The following is a 19505-nucleotide window of genomic DNA, read 5'->3' as shown; positions in this document are numbered from 1 at the left end:
TTCAACAGAGTCGTCAATCGCTGGACGGAAGGATCTGTTAAATTGCTCAGGGTCTGGTTCGGTCCAGATCTCCAAGTGGAAAAAAACTGGGACGAAGTGGCGAGCAGGGTGGCCAATCTCACCCAGAAATAGGATGAGAGAAAGCTATCCCTGAGAAGTCGAGTGGAGATGGCGAATGTTTACATCGCATCTGTCATCTACTACCGCCTTATCGTCGTGCCCAGTCCCGATTCAAGTCTGACCAAACTCGAGCGACTACTATTTCGCTTTCTGTGGAAGGGACGCGTTCCACTGGTCAGGCGCTCCATTTGCTGTCAGCACCCGCTAAATGGAGGGCTGGGTATGCCGTGGCTATTGATGCACAAGCATGAGCTGAGGCTGCGACATCTCCAGCGCTTCCTAGACGGTGAACTGGCGTGGTCGCCATTTGTCAGATGCGATTTCCCACAGCTTGTCTTTTTGACTGGGTAGTCCTACATCAAGGGTAGACCGAGGAAGGGCGCCTGGCACCTACAGTGTCGTCAGGCGCTCACACTCCTCTATCAGTCGAGCAATGCAATCGGTGACAATTCTACTATGGCGTTATATAGAGGGTTAGTGGCGGATAAGTACGATGATGCTCTCAGGGAGACTCTGAGCGTCGACAAGAACGAGTTGGCTGGATAATTTCCAAAAATCCTTGGCCTGGCAATGCTACCGAAACGCATTGCCTGTTCGATATAAACTCTAGAGGTACGGAAGTGCAGTCAGCCGGGCTTCCACGAGATGCGCGCAGAGAGACGAAACCGTTCTGCATGCCCGAGTATTTATGACTTGTGGGTTTATGTCGAACACCTGCTGCCGCGTTGTAGGACGAATCCGGCCATCGGCTGAGCCTATTGTGAGGATAGTCTTGCCGCCTTCCTATGGTTAGGAAGGGTAAGTTGCTTTTCTTTGCTTGGAGGCCTTAGCGAAAGACCACGTTGAAAGGGCTGAAGACAGATTCTTTCCTTTTTGGCCAAGCCCTGATCAACTTTTTCAAATTTCACTTGAAAAGGAAAGTGAGGGTGGAGAGAGAAGCTCTGCTCCTCAACAATTTTGTTAAAAGGTGGGTGAATGTTGCAAGAATGGCCCGAGTGAATGGGCCTACTCTAAGTATGCGCCTATACACAAAGCGGAAACGGTACTTACCCTCCTGGTTAGGACTGTTGTGGACTAGTAAGGTTTTCACGAACAGTTATAGGGGGTTTCTCTCTTTTGGGGAATTTGTTGTTATATTCAATGAATGTTATTGCTTTTCATTGCTTACGTGACTTTCATGTAACTCCACATTGTATTTGTCCTCTTTTGTCTATAATGTTTTTTATGTAAACCTTTTGTGGTTAATAAATTAATTATTATTATTATGTTTTCTCTTTATCACAGGTTTTGTTGGAGCTCCTGGTGTCTTACATGCGTAGCAGGCTTGCTACCTTCAGCCTACGGTACCATGCTATCCATTCTTTTCAGCTATTTAATGGTTTCCTGATTATTCTCACTGTGCCAAGGAAGCAAACCTTTTGTAACAGTTCTACTGAGAACTCTTTTCCAATTTCTTTTATATTCCCCTTGATACCTTCTGATACTGTTCCCAAGGACCCAACAATAATTGGCACTATCTTCACCTTCGGTTTCCATAGCCGGGCTATGGAGGGTTGTATTTATCTATTTTTTCGCCTTCCTTCGTGAGTCAAAGAGGTATGCCACATCGAATATATAGCATATGTGGTGCATCTTGTCCACCACCACAAGATTCGTTCTGTTATTCTCTAGCGCCTGATCTCTTTGGATTGGGAAATCCCAAAGGATTTTGCTAGTCTCAAACTCCGCCACTCTCTGCGGCTTGTGCTCATACCATGTCTTGCTTCTTTCTAGCCCCACTTTTCACACAGTTTCCAATGTAGCACTTTCGCTACCTGATTGAGTCGCCACAACTTGTAGTGGTTTGGGACAACTCTATGACATTCGTTCGTGATATGGCAATGGTTCCATCCACTCTATTGCAGATTCGACACAACGGAGATACTTGCTCATTCCTAATGTTGACCCTCCTGTCCGTGACCAACGCTTGGTCTTGCGCTGCCAGTATAGTGCTCTCGGTCTCTTTTTTTAGTGTTCCTTTCATCAGCTAGTCCCACCTATTTTTTCCAGTAACTTCTGTTGTGGCTGCATGGAATTGATTGGGTAGTCCCTTTTTGCACATCTTCCTTTGTTTTCCCTTTTTTCTCTGCTTTCAATACTCCTTCTTTCCTAACTGTCACTAGCAATATTTCCTTATTCTGTGCTAAGTATCTCATTAAGCTCTCGAGTTCGATACGCACGCAGTCTTCCACACTTATCAGTCCTCTTCCTTCATTTGCTCTCTTCGTGTATAGGTGATCAGTGTCCGCACCTGGATGATGGGCTCTATGCATCGTTAGAAGCTTTCTTGACTTCCTGTCATCATGCCTTGATTTCCTATTTAGTTCTTCCTCTGTCCACTCCAGGATTCCAGTACCATACCGAACTACTGCGACTGCGCGCGAGTTTAATGCTGAAATTATGTTTCTGGCATTCAGCTTTGAAGCCAATATTTTTCTTATTCGCCGCAAGCACTCTCTTTTTGTCTTTTCCTTCATGTCATTGTTTGATTCCATCTGTCTCAAGTATTCCCAGGTATTTATGGTTGGAGTGAGGTTGAATTGCCTTCATTATTTCACCACTTGGCAACCTTATGCTTTCTGTTTTGAAAAACTTTCCTTGTCTCATTACCATCGTAGCACATTTTGAGAGTCCAAACTACATCTTAATATCATTCGAGAAAATCCACACAGACTGGACTAGGCTGTCCGGTTCTGCCTCAGTTTTTGTGAATAGCTTCAGATCGTCCATGAATAGCAAGTGGTTCAGTTTTCCCTTACCTCTTCCCAGACAATACACCAACTTTGTTTTCTGTAGTATTTCACTCAAGGGTATCATTCCCAGCTCGAAGATCAGTGGGGACACACTGTCCCCTGGAAGATACCTCTCTTGATTTTCACCTCACCTAATACTTGCTTCCTTGCTGTCAATTCCGTTTTCCACCATTTTATGCTATTCCATATAAGGCTTCGCACGGCCGCCATACAGTAAAGTCACGGAAATTTGGTGCTCCGTAAGTTGAAAACGTGTTTTTAATCTTTTCGGCCTTCTAAGGCCTCGTCTTTTCGTTTTTATCGTTACCATGGCATTTCTGAGATTGTCTGGACTGCGCAGATAGTATTTTTGTGTAGAAACACCCTCTGTTTTGCAGGCGGTACGCATCAATAATTTTAGGCAAAAGCAAATCTATTGCAATTTTCTTTAATTATTTAAAGATGGCAAAAAAAGGAGCTATCATAATGTTCGACAAAGGGACGCGCTCCTTGTCAGATAAAATTGAGAACGAGGAAGAAATTGGGAATAAGAATATTGAATGGCCTAAACTTAATTACGTCACGGAGGCGAATAAATATTTCGTCTCTAAGCAACGTCAAAACTATCAGTGTCAACAACGAGAACAACAACAGCAGCAGCAGTGACAACAACAACAACAGCAACACCACCACCAACAACAACAACAACAACAACAGCAGCAGCAACAACAATACCAAAGAAATGGAACATAAAAACACAAATATCGCCTCCGCTGCTTTTGCGTTTGTGGCAGGAAATATGAAGAAGAATTGAATTTGACAAGAAAAATTGTAAAATGAGATGGGGAAAGTGTGACTCTAAACCCGCCATCCGACGAGATAAAAAGTATCGCAAGCTGCTCGGTAACATATCGTTGCATCGGAGTCAAATCTTGGCGGATGGAAAATGCTCCTGAGACCGAGGAAAGAAGTTTGGAACTGTTAAGATGAGATTTGGGACAGAAACAGCAGCTAGATGTAATTCCGCGACCACTTTGAAGAACGGTAACTTTTTCTTAATCCCCAGCTATCGCTGCCAACGCCTTTCCAAGATTAGGGTGTTGAATGTGCCGCCAGAAATATACATTATCTGGTTAATGGCGGCTGTCTTTGCAGGTTCAGAAGAAAACGAAGTCGCAATATTGGAAGTCAAGAAACTACCGAAGCAAAACTGGTTACGTATAGATATGGAACTGACCTTGCAATGGAAGCATGACCATATCGACCAGCTGCCCAATCTAATCGATCTTCTGGGTGGTACTCACCTGTCAGTATTTGTGGAGAGTAGAAAACCAAGATGTCATATATGTGGATCTGTAACTCACTAAAAGGTTTTCTGTCCTGAAACTAGGAAAAATAAAGTCCCACTGGCGCCAATATTACAAACACCACAAGCGCAAAATCATAAACAAGTACTCAAGAATCCTACACCCACACCCACGCACACACCCACTCCCACGCACACACCCACTCCCACGCACACACCCACTCCCAAACCAAGACAAGGGAAGAGTCTACCTCCAGTTGCCACGGAAAAGCAAGTTTTTCCTGAATGCTCTACCTCCCAAACCAACATCAACTGCAATAAAAGGTAAATGGCCACCTATCGGAACCATTTAGTATCGCACCATCAGTCCGTTAGGGCTGCCCGCTGTCACCTCTTCTGTATGTGCTGGATCTCGAGTCAGTGCTGTGGAAGTTGGAACAATTAAGAGGTCTCCCTTTCGCAATTGGACTCAGAAGGACAATATCTGCATACGCGGACGACGTCACCGTCATTGTGACGGACGCCTCCAACAGGAGACAGTCGGCTCCATTGTAAAGGAATATGAGTTTGTTGCAGAGGCTAAAATCAATTCCGACAAATTGGTGGGATTGCGACTGGGCACCTGAAGAGGCAGATTGATGCCGTCGGATGCTGGACTGATGGACCAGTTAAACTGCTCGGGATCTGGTTTGGTCACGATCTCCAGGTGGATAAGAATTGGGAAGAGGTGACAAACAGAGTGACTTCTCTTACCCAGAAATGGGCAGAGAGGAAGCTGTCCTTGAAAGATCGGGCAGAGGTGGCGAATGCCTACATCGCCTCTGTCATCATTTATCCTCTGACCGTCATGCCTTGCGCCAGTTACTGCTTGATTAGATTTGAGCGTATCCTGTTTATTTTCTTGTAGAAAGGACGCGTTACAATGGTCAGGCTGTCGTCCTGCTGCCAACTTCCTTTGTGTGGCGGCTTAGGCCTGCCATGGATTTTAATGCGCAGACACGCACTCAGGTTGCACCACCTGCAGCGATTTGTTAGAAGGTGAGCCTGTATGAGCTCCGTTTGTGAGACACGCCTTAAAGCAGATCGTCTCCATGATAGAGCTGCAGTCTTGGGTAAAGGATAAGCCGAGACTGAGCGCCTGGTACTTAGAATGTCGTCAGGCGCTCACTGTCCTCTAGAAGGATCAGTGGATGTTCCACTTTAGATATATACAAAGGATTAGTAGCGAGGAAGTGCGACGACGCCCTCGGGGAGACCCTAAGCGTCAACGAAGACGAACTGACTAGTCTATTCCGGAGGACTTTCCGGTCGGGGACTATTATGGATAATTTCCAGATGTCTTTGGCCTAGCAGTGCTACTGGGGGCGCTACCGGTTCGAGATAAACGCTACGGATGTGCTGTCAGACGGATGCGCTATCAGACGGAGGTGCTCGCAGAGTGACGAAACCATTCTGCATGCACTCATTCCTGTCGCGTATAGAACAGATTCGTCTGTTGTCTGAGTCCAAAATGATGACTGCCCCGCCGCCCTCCTCTAATCGGGCTGGCAAGGCTATGGTGAAAAAGGTTGTCTGATGGACGAAGCTGAAAAGAATGAGGACAGAAACTTTCCTCTTTGGTAAAGCCCTCGTCGACTTTTTCAAATTTCACTTGAAAAAGAAAGTGAGGGTGGAGAGGGAGGTGCTGCCCTCTAGTGAATTTATGAAAAGATGGGTGAAAATTACAAAAAGGACTAGAGTGGATGGTACCACTCTCAGTGTAGACCTATGAGTCGGAAGAAAGAAGTTGGAGTAGGCTCTTGTCCTTGTTACTCAGGCTTATTTTGGATGGTCGGGTTCCTTGGTTATCCCTAGAGGTCCTTCTGAATCAGGGGATCCCCCATTACGATCCTTTGTTTCCCGTCTTTTTTAGTGTCATATACTATGTATACTTCCCTTCTAATGTATACCGTGTATACTTTTTATTTTATCATCTTAGGTAAACAATAAATTTTTCTGAACACAAATTTGGTAGTTAGTAATAAATGGAAGTCCATGAAACGATCGCAATTTCAGTAAATATTAGGGATCCTATATCTTACTTGAAGCGTTTTGTATCATGTACTTATTTTTCTCGTAATGCCTGACACAACTGCATTGAACCTGTTTTTTCAATGAAAGAAAAGCAAACATTTATAGCAAACAAAGAAACAGAATAATGGCATGTACAAAAATAAATGTTAGAGCATGCTTATGAACAAACAGCGTGTTGAAGTAAGAAGAGTCATTCAAGGCAATATACAGTTAACAGCAATCAGAGGAGTGAAGCTAAAGATCAATGACATACTTGCATGATATCTGATTGCTAACGGCTACAGTTTAACGTAGATGTGAAGATTGCAGTAGAGGAATAAATACTGTAGGGCTGCTTTGTAGACATTTTTGGTTTTTCCTTCAGGAGCAAAGATATGTTGTCTGGATGGTTAACTCTGGAACAACCGACGTAGAATTGTCCATGTGAAAAGCACGACGTTCGAAGATCCAGTCCGACAACTTTCAGCGACTGACCTTGTGCTTTGTTAATTGTCATGGCGAAGCTGAGTTTGAGAAGGAACTGAAGTCTCTGCATTGGGTAGGAACAGTCAATTGGGTTTAGCGGAATTTTTTGAATGAAAGCAGTATCGTTTTTGTCGTGTCCCGTGATAATTTGGGCTTCAATGACGTGGTCCATCATTTGTTTGACCACAAGGCGTGTTCCATTGCATAGCGTAGGTGCGTTTAGATTGCGTAGGAGGATGACAGGGCAACCGACTTTTAAGTGAAGTTCATGGGGAGGGAGTCCTGTTGGAAAGTGTGTAACCTGATTAAGATAATTAACGGTGTCAACTGATCTGTAACAACGTTCTTGAGAAGGTAGCTGACTAAGTAAGTCGTAGTTAAGAGTGTTGACAGCTGCATTTGTAGGTGCAAGAACAGCCCTGTCGCGAAGCCAACCTGGTTTTATATATTCCATTGTAAGATTTAGGTAAACGGCAGAACATAAGTCAACAGGGCTGGAGATAGTGTGGCCAATGGTGGTAGTGTCAATGTATCCGTTGTCGTCGGACGTAATTTGTCCATTGCCGATTTTAAGGAACATTTCCGAAAACTGGGTTGTAGGTTGACCAGTCTGTATAAGTGATCTCATGTTAATGGTGAGTTGTTTCGATTGGACATGCAACCAAAGGAGAGATTTTTTTAAAGGCAGGCATTAAGTTCATCAGCGGGTGTTCTTCTGGGCAAAATAGGTAGAGTTTGTCGAAAATCTTCTTCATGAAGTAGAGTCGTACCTCCAAGGATGCTGTTGTTTAATCTAAGATCTCTCATTGTGGTATCAAGTGCTTGTAGGGAACATTTATGGGACATAGTTGCTTATCCCAAACAATGAGCTTGCACTTTTTCAAATTTGTGACTTCGTCCGAGGAATGCATTGTGTGGCACGTTGGGTTTTCTTTATGTGCTGCATTAAAAGGTAATTTGAAGGTAAAGTGTGCTGTTCGTCCACCGTCGAGAAGAGTCGAGGCTATTCCTGAGGAGGTAACAACAATAGCAAGGTCACCAGTATGCCGCAACTTCGCACAAAGAAGATTCAGGATGAATGTTTACCCAGTTCCTCCAGGGGCGTCTAAGAAGATGATTCTGCCAATGTGTGTGTAGATGTTTCCGAGGACAAAATTGTATACGTCATCTTGATCGGAATTCAAAAGAGGCAATGTACTGTTTGCGTTTGTGGATATTGTAGGATATTTCTCTGAGAATGAGGTGATTGGGACAGGCGTCTTCATTTCTGTCTAGAGTGTTGAGAGAATAAGCGCCCAATTTTTGACCTCCAGTTGCCATAACCAAGTCTTCCAAGCGAAGAAGCCCTCTGTTGTAAATGGCAGGGGTAGTGGAAGAGTCAACGTTACCGGTGATTTGGTGAGTCTGCAGCAAAATGTCATGGAACATTGAGTCTTTGTATTTATTCCGAAGTGAATGTACGTCTGTCAGGTTGCAGAAAACCAGCATTATTGCAAAAAGGTGTCGGAGCTTGTGCAGAGAATGACACAGAGAGGCCTCTTCGAGTGCATTGTCATATTGATCATCTGTATCCAAAAGTCCCCGTTTGGAGCAGGCGTCTTTGAAAGTGCTGCATAAGCGGCCTTTCATTGTGCGAAGGTCGTCGAAGGAGGTTGGTCCCTTCAGGATATGAAGTAAGAGCAGCAGATGGAAGTATTCAGAGTTCAAGGGGTGAACTGTGTAGACGCGTCCGATTGTGTCGCCTTTGCATACGGTTGGATCCAACTGCATAGGCCGGCCTTGGTTTCATCGTTGCCATTGGGAAGATGATTGATTCCATGTATAACAAGAGCACTCAGAGAGTGCAAACCGCCGCCAAGGCAACACCAACGTCCTCTCGACGATTAGCCAGAGATGCTTTTCTAAATGAGAATATCTGAAATAAACTCGACTGCTCTCACAAACAAGAATACTAAAAATGAACCCGACCGCTCTCAAAAATTAAGTAAAAAAGAAAAACAGGAAAAATAATCCAGAATTCTTGTCCGGTACCGGATCGATTCCAAAATTTAATCAGTTCGTGCAAGTCGCGAGGCCAAACATCAACCGAATCCATTATGTAGTTCTTGAGATATCTTGTCAACGCACAAACAAACAAACAAACAAACACAACTGAAAACAATACCTCCGCCTTCGCTAAGGCGGAGGCAATAATATGGCACTTCAGCGCACAAAATAGACTTTGCGAAGGGGTCGACTTTACACAGATGAAAGAAGGCCGTGAGAGTGGTCTTTGGCGGGACAGCTGCTTTTTGAATGAGGTTGTCTTATGTGAAGTAAATTCGCTACCTATTTTCCAAATGAACGCTGAGATGAATCATAGAAGGGTATCCTTCGTGAATTGGGAATCCTAAGGTTTTCCATATGGCTTCATTGGTGGATATGTAGTGTCCAATTTCGAAAAGAGCACTTCATCATTTGTAAAATTAGTTGATCGCGTAGATTTTATTTGAAAAACGTCTCTCTCCGATCTGGTGGTAATGTATTTGCATACATAACGTATGGATTTGACAGATTTACAGAATTTTACGTTGATGTGTGCATGAAATGTTTTGCAGAGCATCTCGTTCTGGGGTTCGACCCACCGATTGTCAGCCAAAAAAGTGTAGAAAAGGGGAATACAAATGTAAGGGAGACAATCAATTTCTGAATGTTACTTCGCAAAGAGTTACTTCCCTTTTCCGGGCTACGGCCTACTCGTTGTCAACCAAGAGTGTAGCACAGGTGATACAAATGTAAGGGAACAAACAATTTTGGAATGTTATTTCGCAAAGAGTTACCTCCCTTGTCCCCAATATTTCAGAGATTTTTTTAACCTTTCTATAGAAGCCCTATTATTCCATGTTACTCCATAAGTGAAAGAATTAAAGAGTATGGACCCATCTGTGGAAAGTAAGTATTGTATTTGCCAACCGTGAACGAAATCGGATGAAAAGTATTGATTTTACATGCGATCATCCTAATGGTCGGTCACATATAAAAAAACACACACACACACACACACACACACACAAACATCTCACGTTTTATATATATTATTGATATATGTGTGTGTATATATATATATATATATATATATATATAGCAATAATAAATCTCTGAACGAGATGTAAACAGTAACTACACGACAATGTGAGGTATACTAGCCATCTCAATATGGCTAACCACTAAGGGTGGGTGTTACTGTAGCTTGTAGTCCCAGGAGAACATCGTCTCCAGCTGGCTTTAGGCACACTTTCTGTGCCCTTATGGTATTTGCAAAGGGAGGTCATCCCTCCCTCGTCAACCTAAGTGATACGCACGGACTGCAGTTTCTAGTTATTGACCTGTCGTCGGCGTACGACAATCACCGGTTTTCGATGAATTTATCTTCATTATGATCAAGTGATCCAACATAGAATTGGGACATTACAGGACAAAACAATTACAAAAATGCTTTGCGAGTTCGAATGAAATTATAAAAATTACAAAAATAAAATTTTACGTAACTTGAACGAAAACTTGGCTTACTTTGCCTTGAAACGAAACCTTGGCTTACTTTTGCCTTTATCACGAGAACTTTTAGTGCGTATGTTTTCTTTTTTTATTATTTCTTTATTTTAAACAGTTATGTACAGTGAAAGGTAATGGGAGGTACCAGTTTCAATTTTGAACCCGGCAGCCTATAAATCCCAGCAGCTGATTTTTCCTTTCCTCGATGATTAAGCTGGGTTACTCTCACCCACCTTTCTCATCACATCCTTCCAACGTTCCATATACTCTTTCTGTGGCAGGCTCCTCTTCGCCAACCCCATCTTGCTCTTCAGATGATATCCGAAGTATTTTAACAAACCGGGGCCAGTGATAAAGGACCCTTTCACTAGACCTTCCATTCTAGTTCTCCATACATACTCTTTCAATACTGCCACCGTACAGTAAAAACAAGCCTTACCTTCCTTTGAGAGTCCAGTTGGCGGTATCATCTTAATCATGGATCCAGCCGACAGCTGTACTCGTCCCAGATGCGACAACACGTGTTCAACGTAACTTATCAAGTCTGGCAGCTCCCGACATTGTACAAAAGCGTGTTGAACGGTTTCATCGTCCAACCCACATCTTGGACACGTCGGTGGCACTGACATTCCGTGCCTGGATAACTTCTCGCGAACAGGTAATGCATTCCTATAGCACTGCCAGGTCAGGGATTTTTGGTAATTATCCAAATACCCCGACCTAAAAGTCTTCTTAAACAGGTTGGAGAGTTGATCCTCATCGAACCCCAGAGCCCTTCCTAGGACGTCATCATTTTTCCCTCTACCAGCCCTTTATAGAACACCGAGGTGGTATTCCCGCTGCCGGCCTTGCCCATCTTGTGGATCAGCCAGAGTGCCTGTCGGCACTCCTTCTGCCATGAAGTCAAGTTACGTCCTTTAATGAGACCGGGTGTAAATCCCTCCATAGAGGCCGGTCGCGGGAAGAATTCCTCTGCCAGCGAACTCCACACCTTATCATCCTCCAGGTAACACCAGAGGTGTCTCAGCCTCAACGCATGCTTGCGCATCATTAGCCAAGGCATCCCCAGTCCACCCTTTAGCGGTTCCTGGCAACACACGGAGCATCCTCCTTTCCACAAAAAGCGAAGAAGGAGTCGTTCCAACTTGTTTAACCACGAATCGGGGCAAGGCACGACGGTCAGGCGGTAGGTGACGACAGAGGCTATAAACATCTGTGCCACCTCCGCCCTCCCTTTCAAGGAAAGATGCCTTCCGGACCACTTCCGTACTATGGCATCCACCTTGCTCGTTACCTCGCTCCAATTCTTCTCCATCTGGGAGTCTGGACCAAACCAGACTCCGAGCAATTTAACAGGACCATCCGTCCAGTGTCCAACAACACTGGACGGTATCGGCGTGTTCCTCCAGGTGCCGAGGCGCAAACCGATGGACTTGTCCCTGTTAACTTTTGCCCCTGCCACCGCCTCGTATCTATGGAGAGCACCTGCTACGTGAGGTAGCTGTGTTCCGTTGGACACGATGAGGGTGACGTCATCCGCATAGGCAGAAACAGACTTACCGCATCCGATTTCATTAGGGTTGCCTCCCAAATTCTCCAGCTTCCGCAGCAATGACTCAGGAGCCAAAACATACAGGAGCGGGGACAAGGGGCACCCTTGACGAACTGAACGCTTGATCGAAAACGGCTCCGTTAGGTAACCGTTTATCTGGACTGTGGACTTGATGCCGCTGTACATAGCTGAGATCCACCCGCAGAAGCCAGGGCCCAGCCCAGCCGCTTCGAGGACCGCCGCCAAGTACCGATGGTCTACCCTATCAAACGCTTTACTTTGGTCTAAATGGACCAATGCCCCTCCTTTGCCGTCTAATTTCCCGACTCTATCTATAGTGTAGCGGAGAAGGTGAAGATTATCCTGGATCGACCTGCCTGGGATTGCACATGTCTGTGCCTTCCCGACAAGTTTCTCCACGACAGCCGTCAACCTTTTTGCCAACACCTTGGCCAAAATCTTTAACTCTACATTAAGTAGAGTTATGGGCCTGTAATTACTAATGTTATCCCTCTTGCTCGGGTCTTTCTGGATTAGCGTCACCACTCCCCGGCTTACAGAACTGGGAATTCTCCCGTTCTGCTGCCAGTTCGCGTAGACGCCTGCCAGTATTCCCCCGAACAAGTCCGGCATACTTTGATAAAACTCGTAGGGCAGACCATCCAACCCCGGCGACTTCTCCCCGGCGCATCCGGCCAGTACCCCCTCTATCTCCGCGGGATTGATCGCTCCTTCACAGCACTCCACCTCACGCCCCGAGAGCCGCGGTCCGCCGGCTAGGAAGTCCTTTAAGGCCCTCCTCCGCTCCAGGGAACCACCACCCCCGAACGCGCGGGCGAAATGCTGGTGAAGAAACTTTTGCATCTCCTCCTGTCCATAGATCTTGTTTCCCTGTTCGTCAGTTAAAGACTTGATTGAAGCTTTGTTGCCTCTCTGACTCTCCACTCGACGGGCCCATCCGGCAACGTTAATACCTTCTCGTTTCCCTGCGCGTAGCTTAGCTCTAACTCTGCAACCTTCGTGTTTGGAGTTAAGGTGACGGTACAATACCGTCCTTGCCGCCATCACTCCGGATGCACAGCCAGATTCCATTGCTTCGTTTAGATTCTTAACTAAATCGTCCTCTATCCTAGACCTATCTAACCTTAGCTGATTGCTAAATCTAATGGACTCTGAACGAATGGCTCTTTTGAGGGAGTGCCACCATCTATTGTTAATGATGGTGCCACATAATGCCCTCTGTACTAACACCTTAATCCGGGTACGGAAGTCTTCATAATTCAAAATAGACTTGTTCAGCTTCCAGTACCCGGGTCCCTGTCTATGACACTTATCTAATTGCACCCTACAAGTCACAAATTTGTGATCCGTGTAAGGCACAATGTGAAACTGTGGACAACTAAACGTATCCTTATCTCTTTTCCTAACGAATATCCTATCTATATACGATCTGCGTGAGCCGTCGTTGTTACTCCACGTCCACTGTGGAACACTCGGCTCATCCAGTTGATAACAGTCTACTAGATTAAAGCTCTCTAATAGACCCTTGAGGCTAGGGTTCCCCTTCCTATTGGTTGAGCCAACACTGTCGACCCGCGCTTCGAGGACAGTGTTAAAGTCCCCTACTAAGACTACCGTTTTCGACGTCACTAAAAAGTGCTCCAGATTCCGAAAAAAAACCGACTGCCTACACTCATTCGGAGCGTAGACAGCAACCAACCTGAAGGACTGTTTACTTACGTGGGTCACATCCAGAACGACCAGCCTGTCTTCTGGGTCCAGAAAGACAGTACATACCTGCAAGTCCAAGCTCTTCCTGATAAGGACTGCCACGCCCCTTCCTCCTCCTCGGCTAGGAGAAATGAATTTCTCGAAACCATTTAGAAGAGGCGAGAACGCTTGGGCCCCGTTCATCTTGGACTCGGTTACAATAGCTACGTCCACTCCGTGTGTCGTGAGGTCGTTCAGGAGACAAATTTGTTTCCATTTCGACCCCATTCCACGCACATTCACACAACCCAGCTTTGCCATTGTCGGAGAGAGAGAGAAAAAAATAATAAACTTACGGTTGGGACAAGGAGCATGACAGTTTAAATCTGCATGCTTCCCCTTCTTCCTCCCTTGTGGTCGTAGCTGCAGGGCTCTTAACCGGCGTTGCCATCGGGCTCTGGGTAGGTGTGGTTGCCGGGGTTATAGTAAGTTTGCCCTCCAGTATTTCCTTAGTTACGTCTCTGATAAGGTTATTTTTAAAATGTTCTTGGAGTGTTTTTTCTTTCCACTCGTCTTCCTTTATTTTTGCAAAACGAGTGGTCGACTTAGTGTCTGCAGACTTACTGAATAATTTCAGTTTTGAAAATTTTAAATACTTGAACACTCTATCGTTCCTCTCGTCGAATGCTACAATATTTTCATTTTTTTTAATCAATTTTTTCCAATCTTGTTTTATGGGGAGGGGTTTGGCGAACTGTGTTCCAATGAATACAGTGCCGTGGGGGTAGGGCTGGGGAATTTATTTTGTATGTATCTCTGCGGTGTTTGCTGATTTTTTCTTTGTTTGGGGAGGGGAGTCCAGGGTATTTTCTTTTTTTCTTTTGTGTGTCACCTGTGTAAATTCTATTTGTTCATTTTTATCTTCCGTTTCGATTCCCTTCCTTGTTGCAGTCTTGGGGTCTTTTTCCGCCTTTTCTTTTTCTGTGTTTGAAGCACTTTGAGGAGGGGCTTCGCTGTTTTTCTTTTTTTTTATGCAGTTCGAGCGGACGTGACCCTTTTCACCACATTTGAAGCACCAAGGTCTGCGCCCCTCCACTGACACTCTCATTGTAATTCCCTCCTCAATAAATACCCTATCGGGTAAGTTTTCTAGCACATTATTTTCTGCTTGAACGAGGAGTTCGAGCGCTTGTCCCTTCCAGTTTACCTCCTCTTTCCTTTTCATCTGCAGAATTGAGACTTTCTGCTCTACGTCGTGCAGAACCGCCGCTGCTACCCACATTATATCATATCCTCTTGGAATGTCTTCCACATATAGTTTCGCAGTTCTTTTGCCCATATAGGTAGGTAGTAACATGATGTCCTCACTTTTTAAGGTCATCGATGAAATCTCTCTTGCCACATCAGCCGAGTCGAAATGTGCTTCAACGGTAGCGCTGCGGGCACCTCGACCGACGTAGCGAATTTTGCTCCACACCGGGGTCAAGCACTTCTCTACTATTTCGTTCTTCACGTCCATTATTTCTTTCTCTTTGTTACTGTAAACCTTGTACACGACTGTCTTGGCCTTTATTTCCTGTAATATCGCTTCCTGCGGTACCAGTTTTATTTCGTTGCCTTCCTTTTTGACCAAGTTCCGGTATTCGAACAACTGTTCTATTTTGAATTCCACTTCCGTTACGGTTCCGCCCACTGCGGCCGAAAAAGACTGTTTTCTAACCTCGATATCCTTCTGTTCGCCTTTTCTCATCACGGGAAAGTCGTTCCTCGACGCCAAGTCGAACTCCATTTCTCAAATTATGAGAACCAATTTTTCAATAAAAAAAAATTTTTTAATTATCCCGAAGGTAATAACAATGTTTATACACAGAATTTTCAGCCCCGTAGGGCGAAAATTACTGTCACACAACGGACAACTGTTCAATTCACGAGCAAACACAAACAACGACGAACAAAAAACGAACTCACTCAACAAAATAGGCAGCTAACTTCTCAATACGCAGATGAAAGAGGGGTCCCTAGACGAGTCAAAACACCGGTTTTCGATGAAGGGAGTCCCAATGCAAATCCTTATAACGTTTTTCCAGTAACTTTTCGTCACTGATCTCGAAAAACTGTATTCAAGCAATAATAAATCTCTGAACGAGATGTAAACAGTAACTGCACGACAATGTGAGGTATACTAGCCATCTCAGTATGGCTAACCACTAAGGGTGGGTGTTGATGACCTCCCTTTGCAAATACCATAAGAGCACAGAAAGTGTGCCTAAAGCCAGCTGGAGACGATGTTCTCCTGGGGCTACAAGCTACAGTAACACCCACCCTTAGTGGTTAGCCATATTGAGATGGCTAGTATACCTCACCTTATATATATATATATATATATATATATGTGTGTGTGTGTGTGTGTGAGTGTGTGTGTGTGTGTGTGTGTGTGTGTGTGTGTGTGTGTGTGTGTGTGTGTGTGTGTGTGTATATAACATATACAACTTAAGAACGTGTAATAAATAAAAAGAAAACACGAACAGAAAACACTGAAGGTGACCAATTTTTCATCAGTTATTGGCCAGAGGGTCAAACACAATTTCAGCCATTATCGATAATATTGCTTCCACTCTGGAGGCACCGACAAGAAACTTGGTACCAAAACATAACCAAACGAGACGGGCTCAAGACGAGACCGTTAGTGGACGGACGATGGACAAAACAATAAACAGAATAAAGGCTGAGGGACACACGAAGACAACAATTAATAATGATAATACATATACAACAAAAAAGCTTTGGGGCTGCGAGACAAGACGAAAGAGGGTAACGCGAAAGAGAAATAAGAACTGTCCGAAAGGACTATAGATACAGGGAGGTAGAGCGTGGAACTCAGAAAATCGTGTCCAGTGCGGTCGAAGGCAACGCAAAATAGAATGATACCGCCTTAAGTCGTCACGGGTCACGTGATAGTGGGACGAGCGTACCCACTAGTGTTGTTCAATTAATTCTCTATAAGGTAGTTGTATCCCTGCCAGGGACTGTACCCTGTCTCTTTTCGGGTACATTATACCACACTTCTTGAGTCCGAATTCCATTGTTATGTACTGATATTGCATTTTTTTTTATCTCAACCGATGATTATACTTAAATGCTACATTTTCCATAAATTAAATATATTAACATTAACTTAATGTTTATCATGTAGATAAGTATCTTTGAATTACTTCATCTCTAAACAATTCTACCTGCCTGCACCAATGTTTGGTTTTCTCCGTTTATTTAGTGATTCTTTCATGATTGAAACATGTACACAAGTTGACATATACGTAAGTTGAGAGGAAAGCTGTTGTAGTTTTCAAGAGAGAAGACTCTTCTGGCATGTACATGTGATGAGCATGGAGGATAACACCTATCTAGAGAAATGTCACCACCTCAAATGATTTGAATCTGTGAAAGAGGGAACTTGAATAAAATCGTGAAAACTGATGTTCAAAATATTGCATCTCAGGAATGAGATGGCAAAGGCCGATATCAATGGGTAATATGTAGTGTTGAAGAAGACGTGACTTCTCATGCAATCATGGAGAACCGAACATTAAGAAATAGTGGTAATGATGTAGACTGAGAAGTATGTGTGTTTGTGTGTATGTGTGTTTGTGTGTGTGTGTTTGTGTTTATGTGTGTGTGTTTGTGTGTTATGTTTGTGTGTGTGTGTGTGTGTGTGTGGCGGGAATATTCAGCAATTATCCGATGACGCCATTCGTTAGAATATTATCTGTGATAAAAATAAATCTAACCAATCATGACTTCGCTTAGAACTGATTCCAGCAAAAGTGCCTAAATATCAGTATAAATTCAGCACACCTTAGCTATTTAACCAGAAGGCTTAGAGAGAGAGCATTAACTGACACCATAAGAGAACCGAAATGATAGGCAGCAGTTGACCTGAGCTGACAAGCGCAATGAATGATTGGCATCAGTAGCACACCAAGAACAATTACACCAAGAACAATAACATTCAAACAGTCTCAATTTTTAACCATCTGTAGTAACAATCTTTGCTTTTTTATTACGGAAAGAATAAACTTCTGTTTGTCAAAAATGTTAACAGATATCAATGTTCTTCTTCGTATGTGTATATATAAGAGGGAGTACCCAAAAGAAACCGGAATTTTGCAATGTTTTACATTTTACACCTTTATCGCCTTCAAAGTATTCCCCATTTGAAGCAATGTATCGGTCCAAACACGTTTTCCACTGGCGGAAGAAGTCCTAGAACTCTTGTGAAGTGTTGCATTTTAACGCCTTCGTCGTTTTTTTCTTCATTTCTTCCACCTCTCCAAATTCCGTAGCACCAGCTTCCATCAACAGTGATGACCTTCGAACAAAGGTCCGGATCAACTTCCAACTGTACTTTCTGTTCACGACTCACATTCAGCCGTGATTGCTTTTGATCTTCCGTGAGCACGCGAGGCACAAATTTTGCTGCAACTCTTTTCATTCGCAATTCTTCGCTTTAAACTCGTTGGCAGGTGCTCCAGGACATACCAGTCATATCAACAAGTTTGTCAATTGTTCAGTGACAGTCCTCCAAGATCAGTTCATGAATTTTCATGTTTTCATTCGTTCGGGAGGTCGGTTGTCGCCCTGAACGAAGTTGGTCTTTTACCGACAAGTAACCGTTCCGGAAGCGTGAAAACTACTCGCAAATTTCTGTTTTACTCATGGCAGCGTCCTTGTAAGCTGTTTGAAGCATGACTTCTGTTTCGGCCACCGCAAAAAGAAAACATAATTTCACGAAAGCACGCTGTTCTTTCGTTTCAGCCATCGCAAAAAGAAAAGAGAGAGAGAGAAAAATAATATATAAAGGCAGCCCTGTCAACCAGACGTGTTTTTCGCTCTGCTTAGTAAGTATTTGAAGAAACAGAAACCAACTCAACTCAAACATTTCAAATTTTTTAAATTCCTAATTCTTGCAAAAGCTGCGATATGAAACCAACAGGAGTTTAAATCTGACCCCATAGTGCCTGCAATAACATATGGAAAAACAAATAATTTCTCGTGAGTACAGTGTAAATTTCTCCTGTGATTTTATTAAATATATACGTATGTGTACGTACACTTGCATCCTATGATTTTATTAAATTCATTGAGCAGTCAGAATTTATACACACACTTTTGACTTTTCATTCATAATCTGTTTAATTCTCTCTGTTTAAATCCAACGGCTACAAATACAAGATTATACATATCAAACTATCACAAAATTTCGCAAAACTCAAACATCCTTCATTTCGAAATCATCTTTTCTCTATCATATAGAGAAAAGCCTATACCACCTAAATTATTGACTAGCAAAAATGAGTGAAGGAAAAGACACATAACAAACAGAAGGAAAATCACTTTACAGCAACTACTGTCACCATGACTTTTCCCTCGTATATTTCTGTTTAAAACTAACGGTCACATACACAAGATTATACATTTTAAACTATCACATAATTTTGCAAAACTCAAACACCCTTCACTTTCAAAACTATTTTTCTCCATCACATAACGGGGGGGGGAGAGAATCCACCTAAATTATTGACTAGCAAAACGAACGGAAGAAAAGATAGTAACTACTATTACCATGAGCAAAATAGCCCAAAAGAAACTTCAGTGGACAGAGAATGAAATTGCTATGCTTCTCAACTGCTGGCTTGACCTTTCACAAAAAGCCAATACACAAGCGTCATTCCTCAGTGACGTTGCTTCTAAAATTGTACCACTTTTTGACAATCGAACAGCAAAACAAGTGGAATCTAAATTAAAGCCTATTTCAAAATCCTACCACCTCGTTAAGGAGCATCTTACAATACTCCTCTTAATATTCGCCGATTCTACTAAACCAAAGATTCTCAACCCATTTTGGCCGAAGGCCCCCTTTTAACCCTTGGAGTCACAAATGGCCACCACACCCCTTATACTACTTATTTTGATATCAGCA

The 19505-nt window shown here is 43.6% G+C and overlaps 1 protein-coding gene across 1 annotated transcript; it reads right to left on the bottom strand.

Annotated features, from left to right (window-relative positions):
• Positions 1–6541: 6541 nt before the first annotated feature.
• On the bottom strand, positions 6542–7363 carry LOC115210502. Its single transcript, XM_029779105.1, has one exon. It carries the CDS (start codon positions 7361–7363, stop codon positions 6542–6544), a length of 822 nt encoding a protein of 273 aa, XP_029634965.1.
• Positions 7364–19505: the final 12142 nt, after the last annotated feature.

Source organism: Octopus sinensis, linkage group LG4 (genome assembly GCF_006345805.1).
Source record: "Octopus sinensis linkage group LG4, ASM634580v1, whole genome shotgun sequence".
Classification (NCBI taxonomy): domain Eukaryota; kingdom Metazoa; phylum Mollusca; class Cephalopoda; order Octopoda; family Octopodidae; genus Octopus; species Octopus sinensis.
Note: the sequence above shows the minus strand (reverse complement) of the source record. Positions and strands in the feature narration are given on the sequence as shown.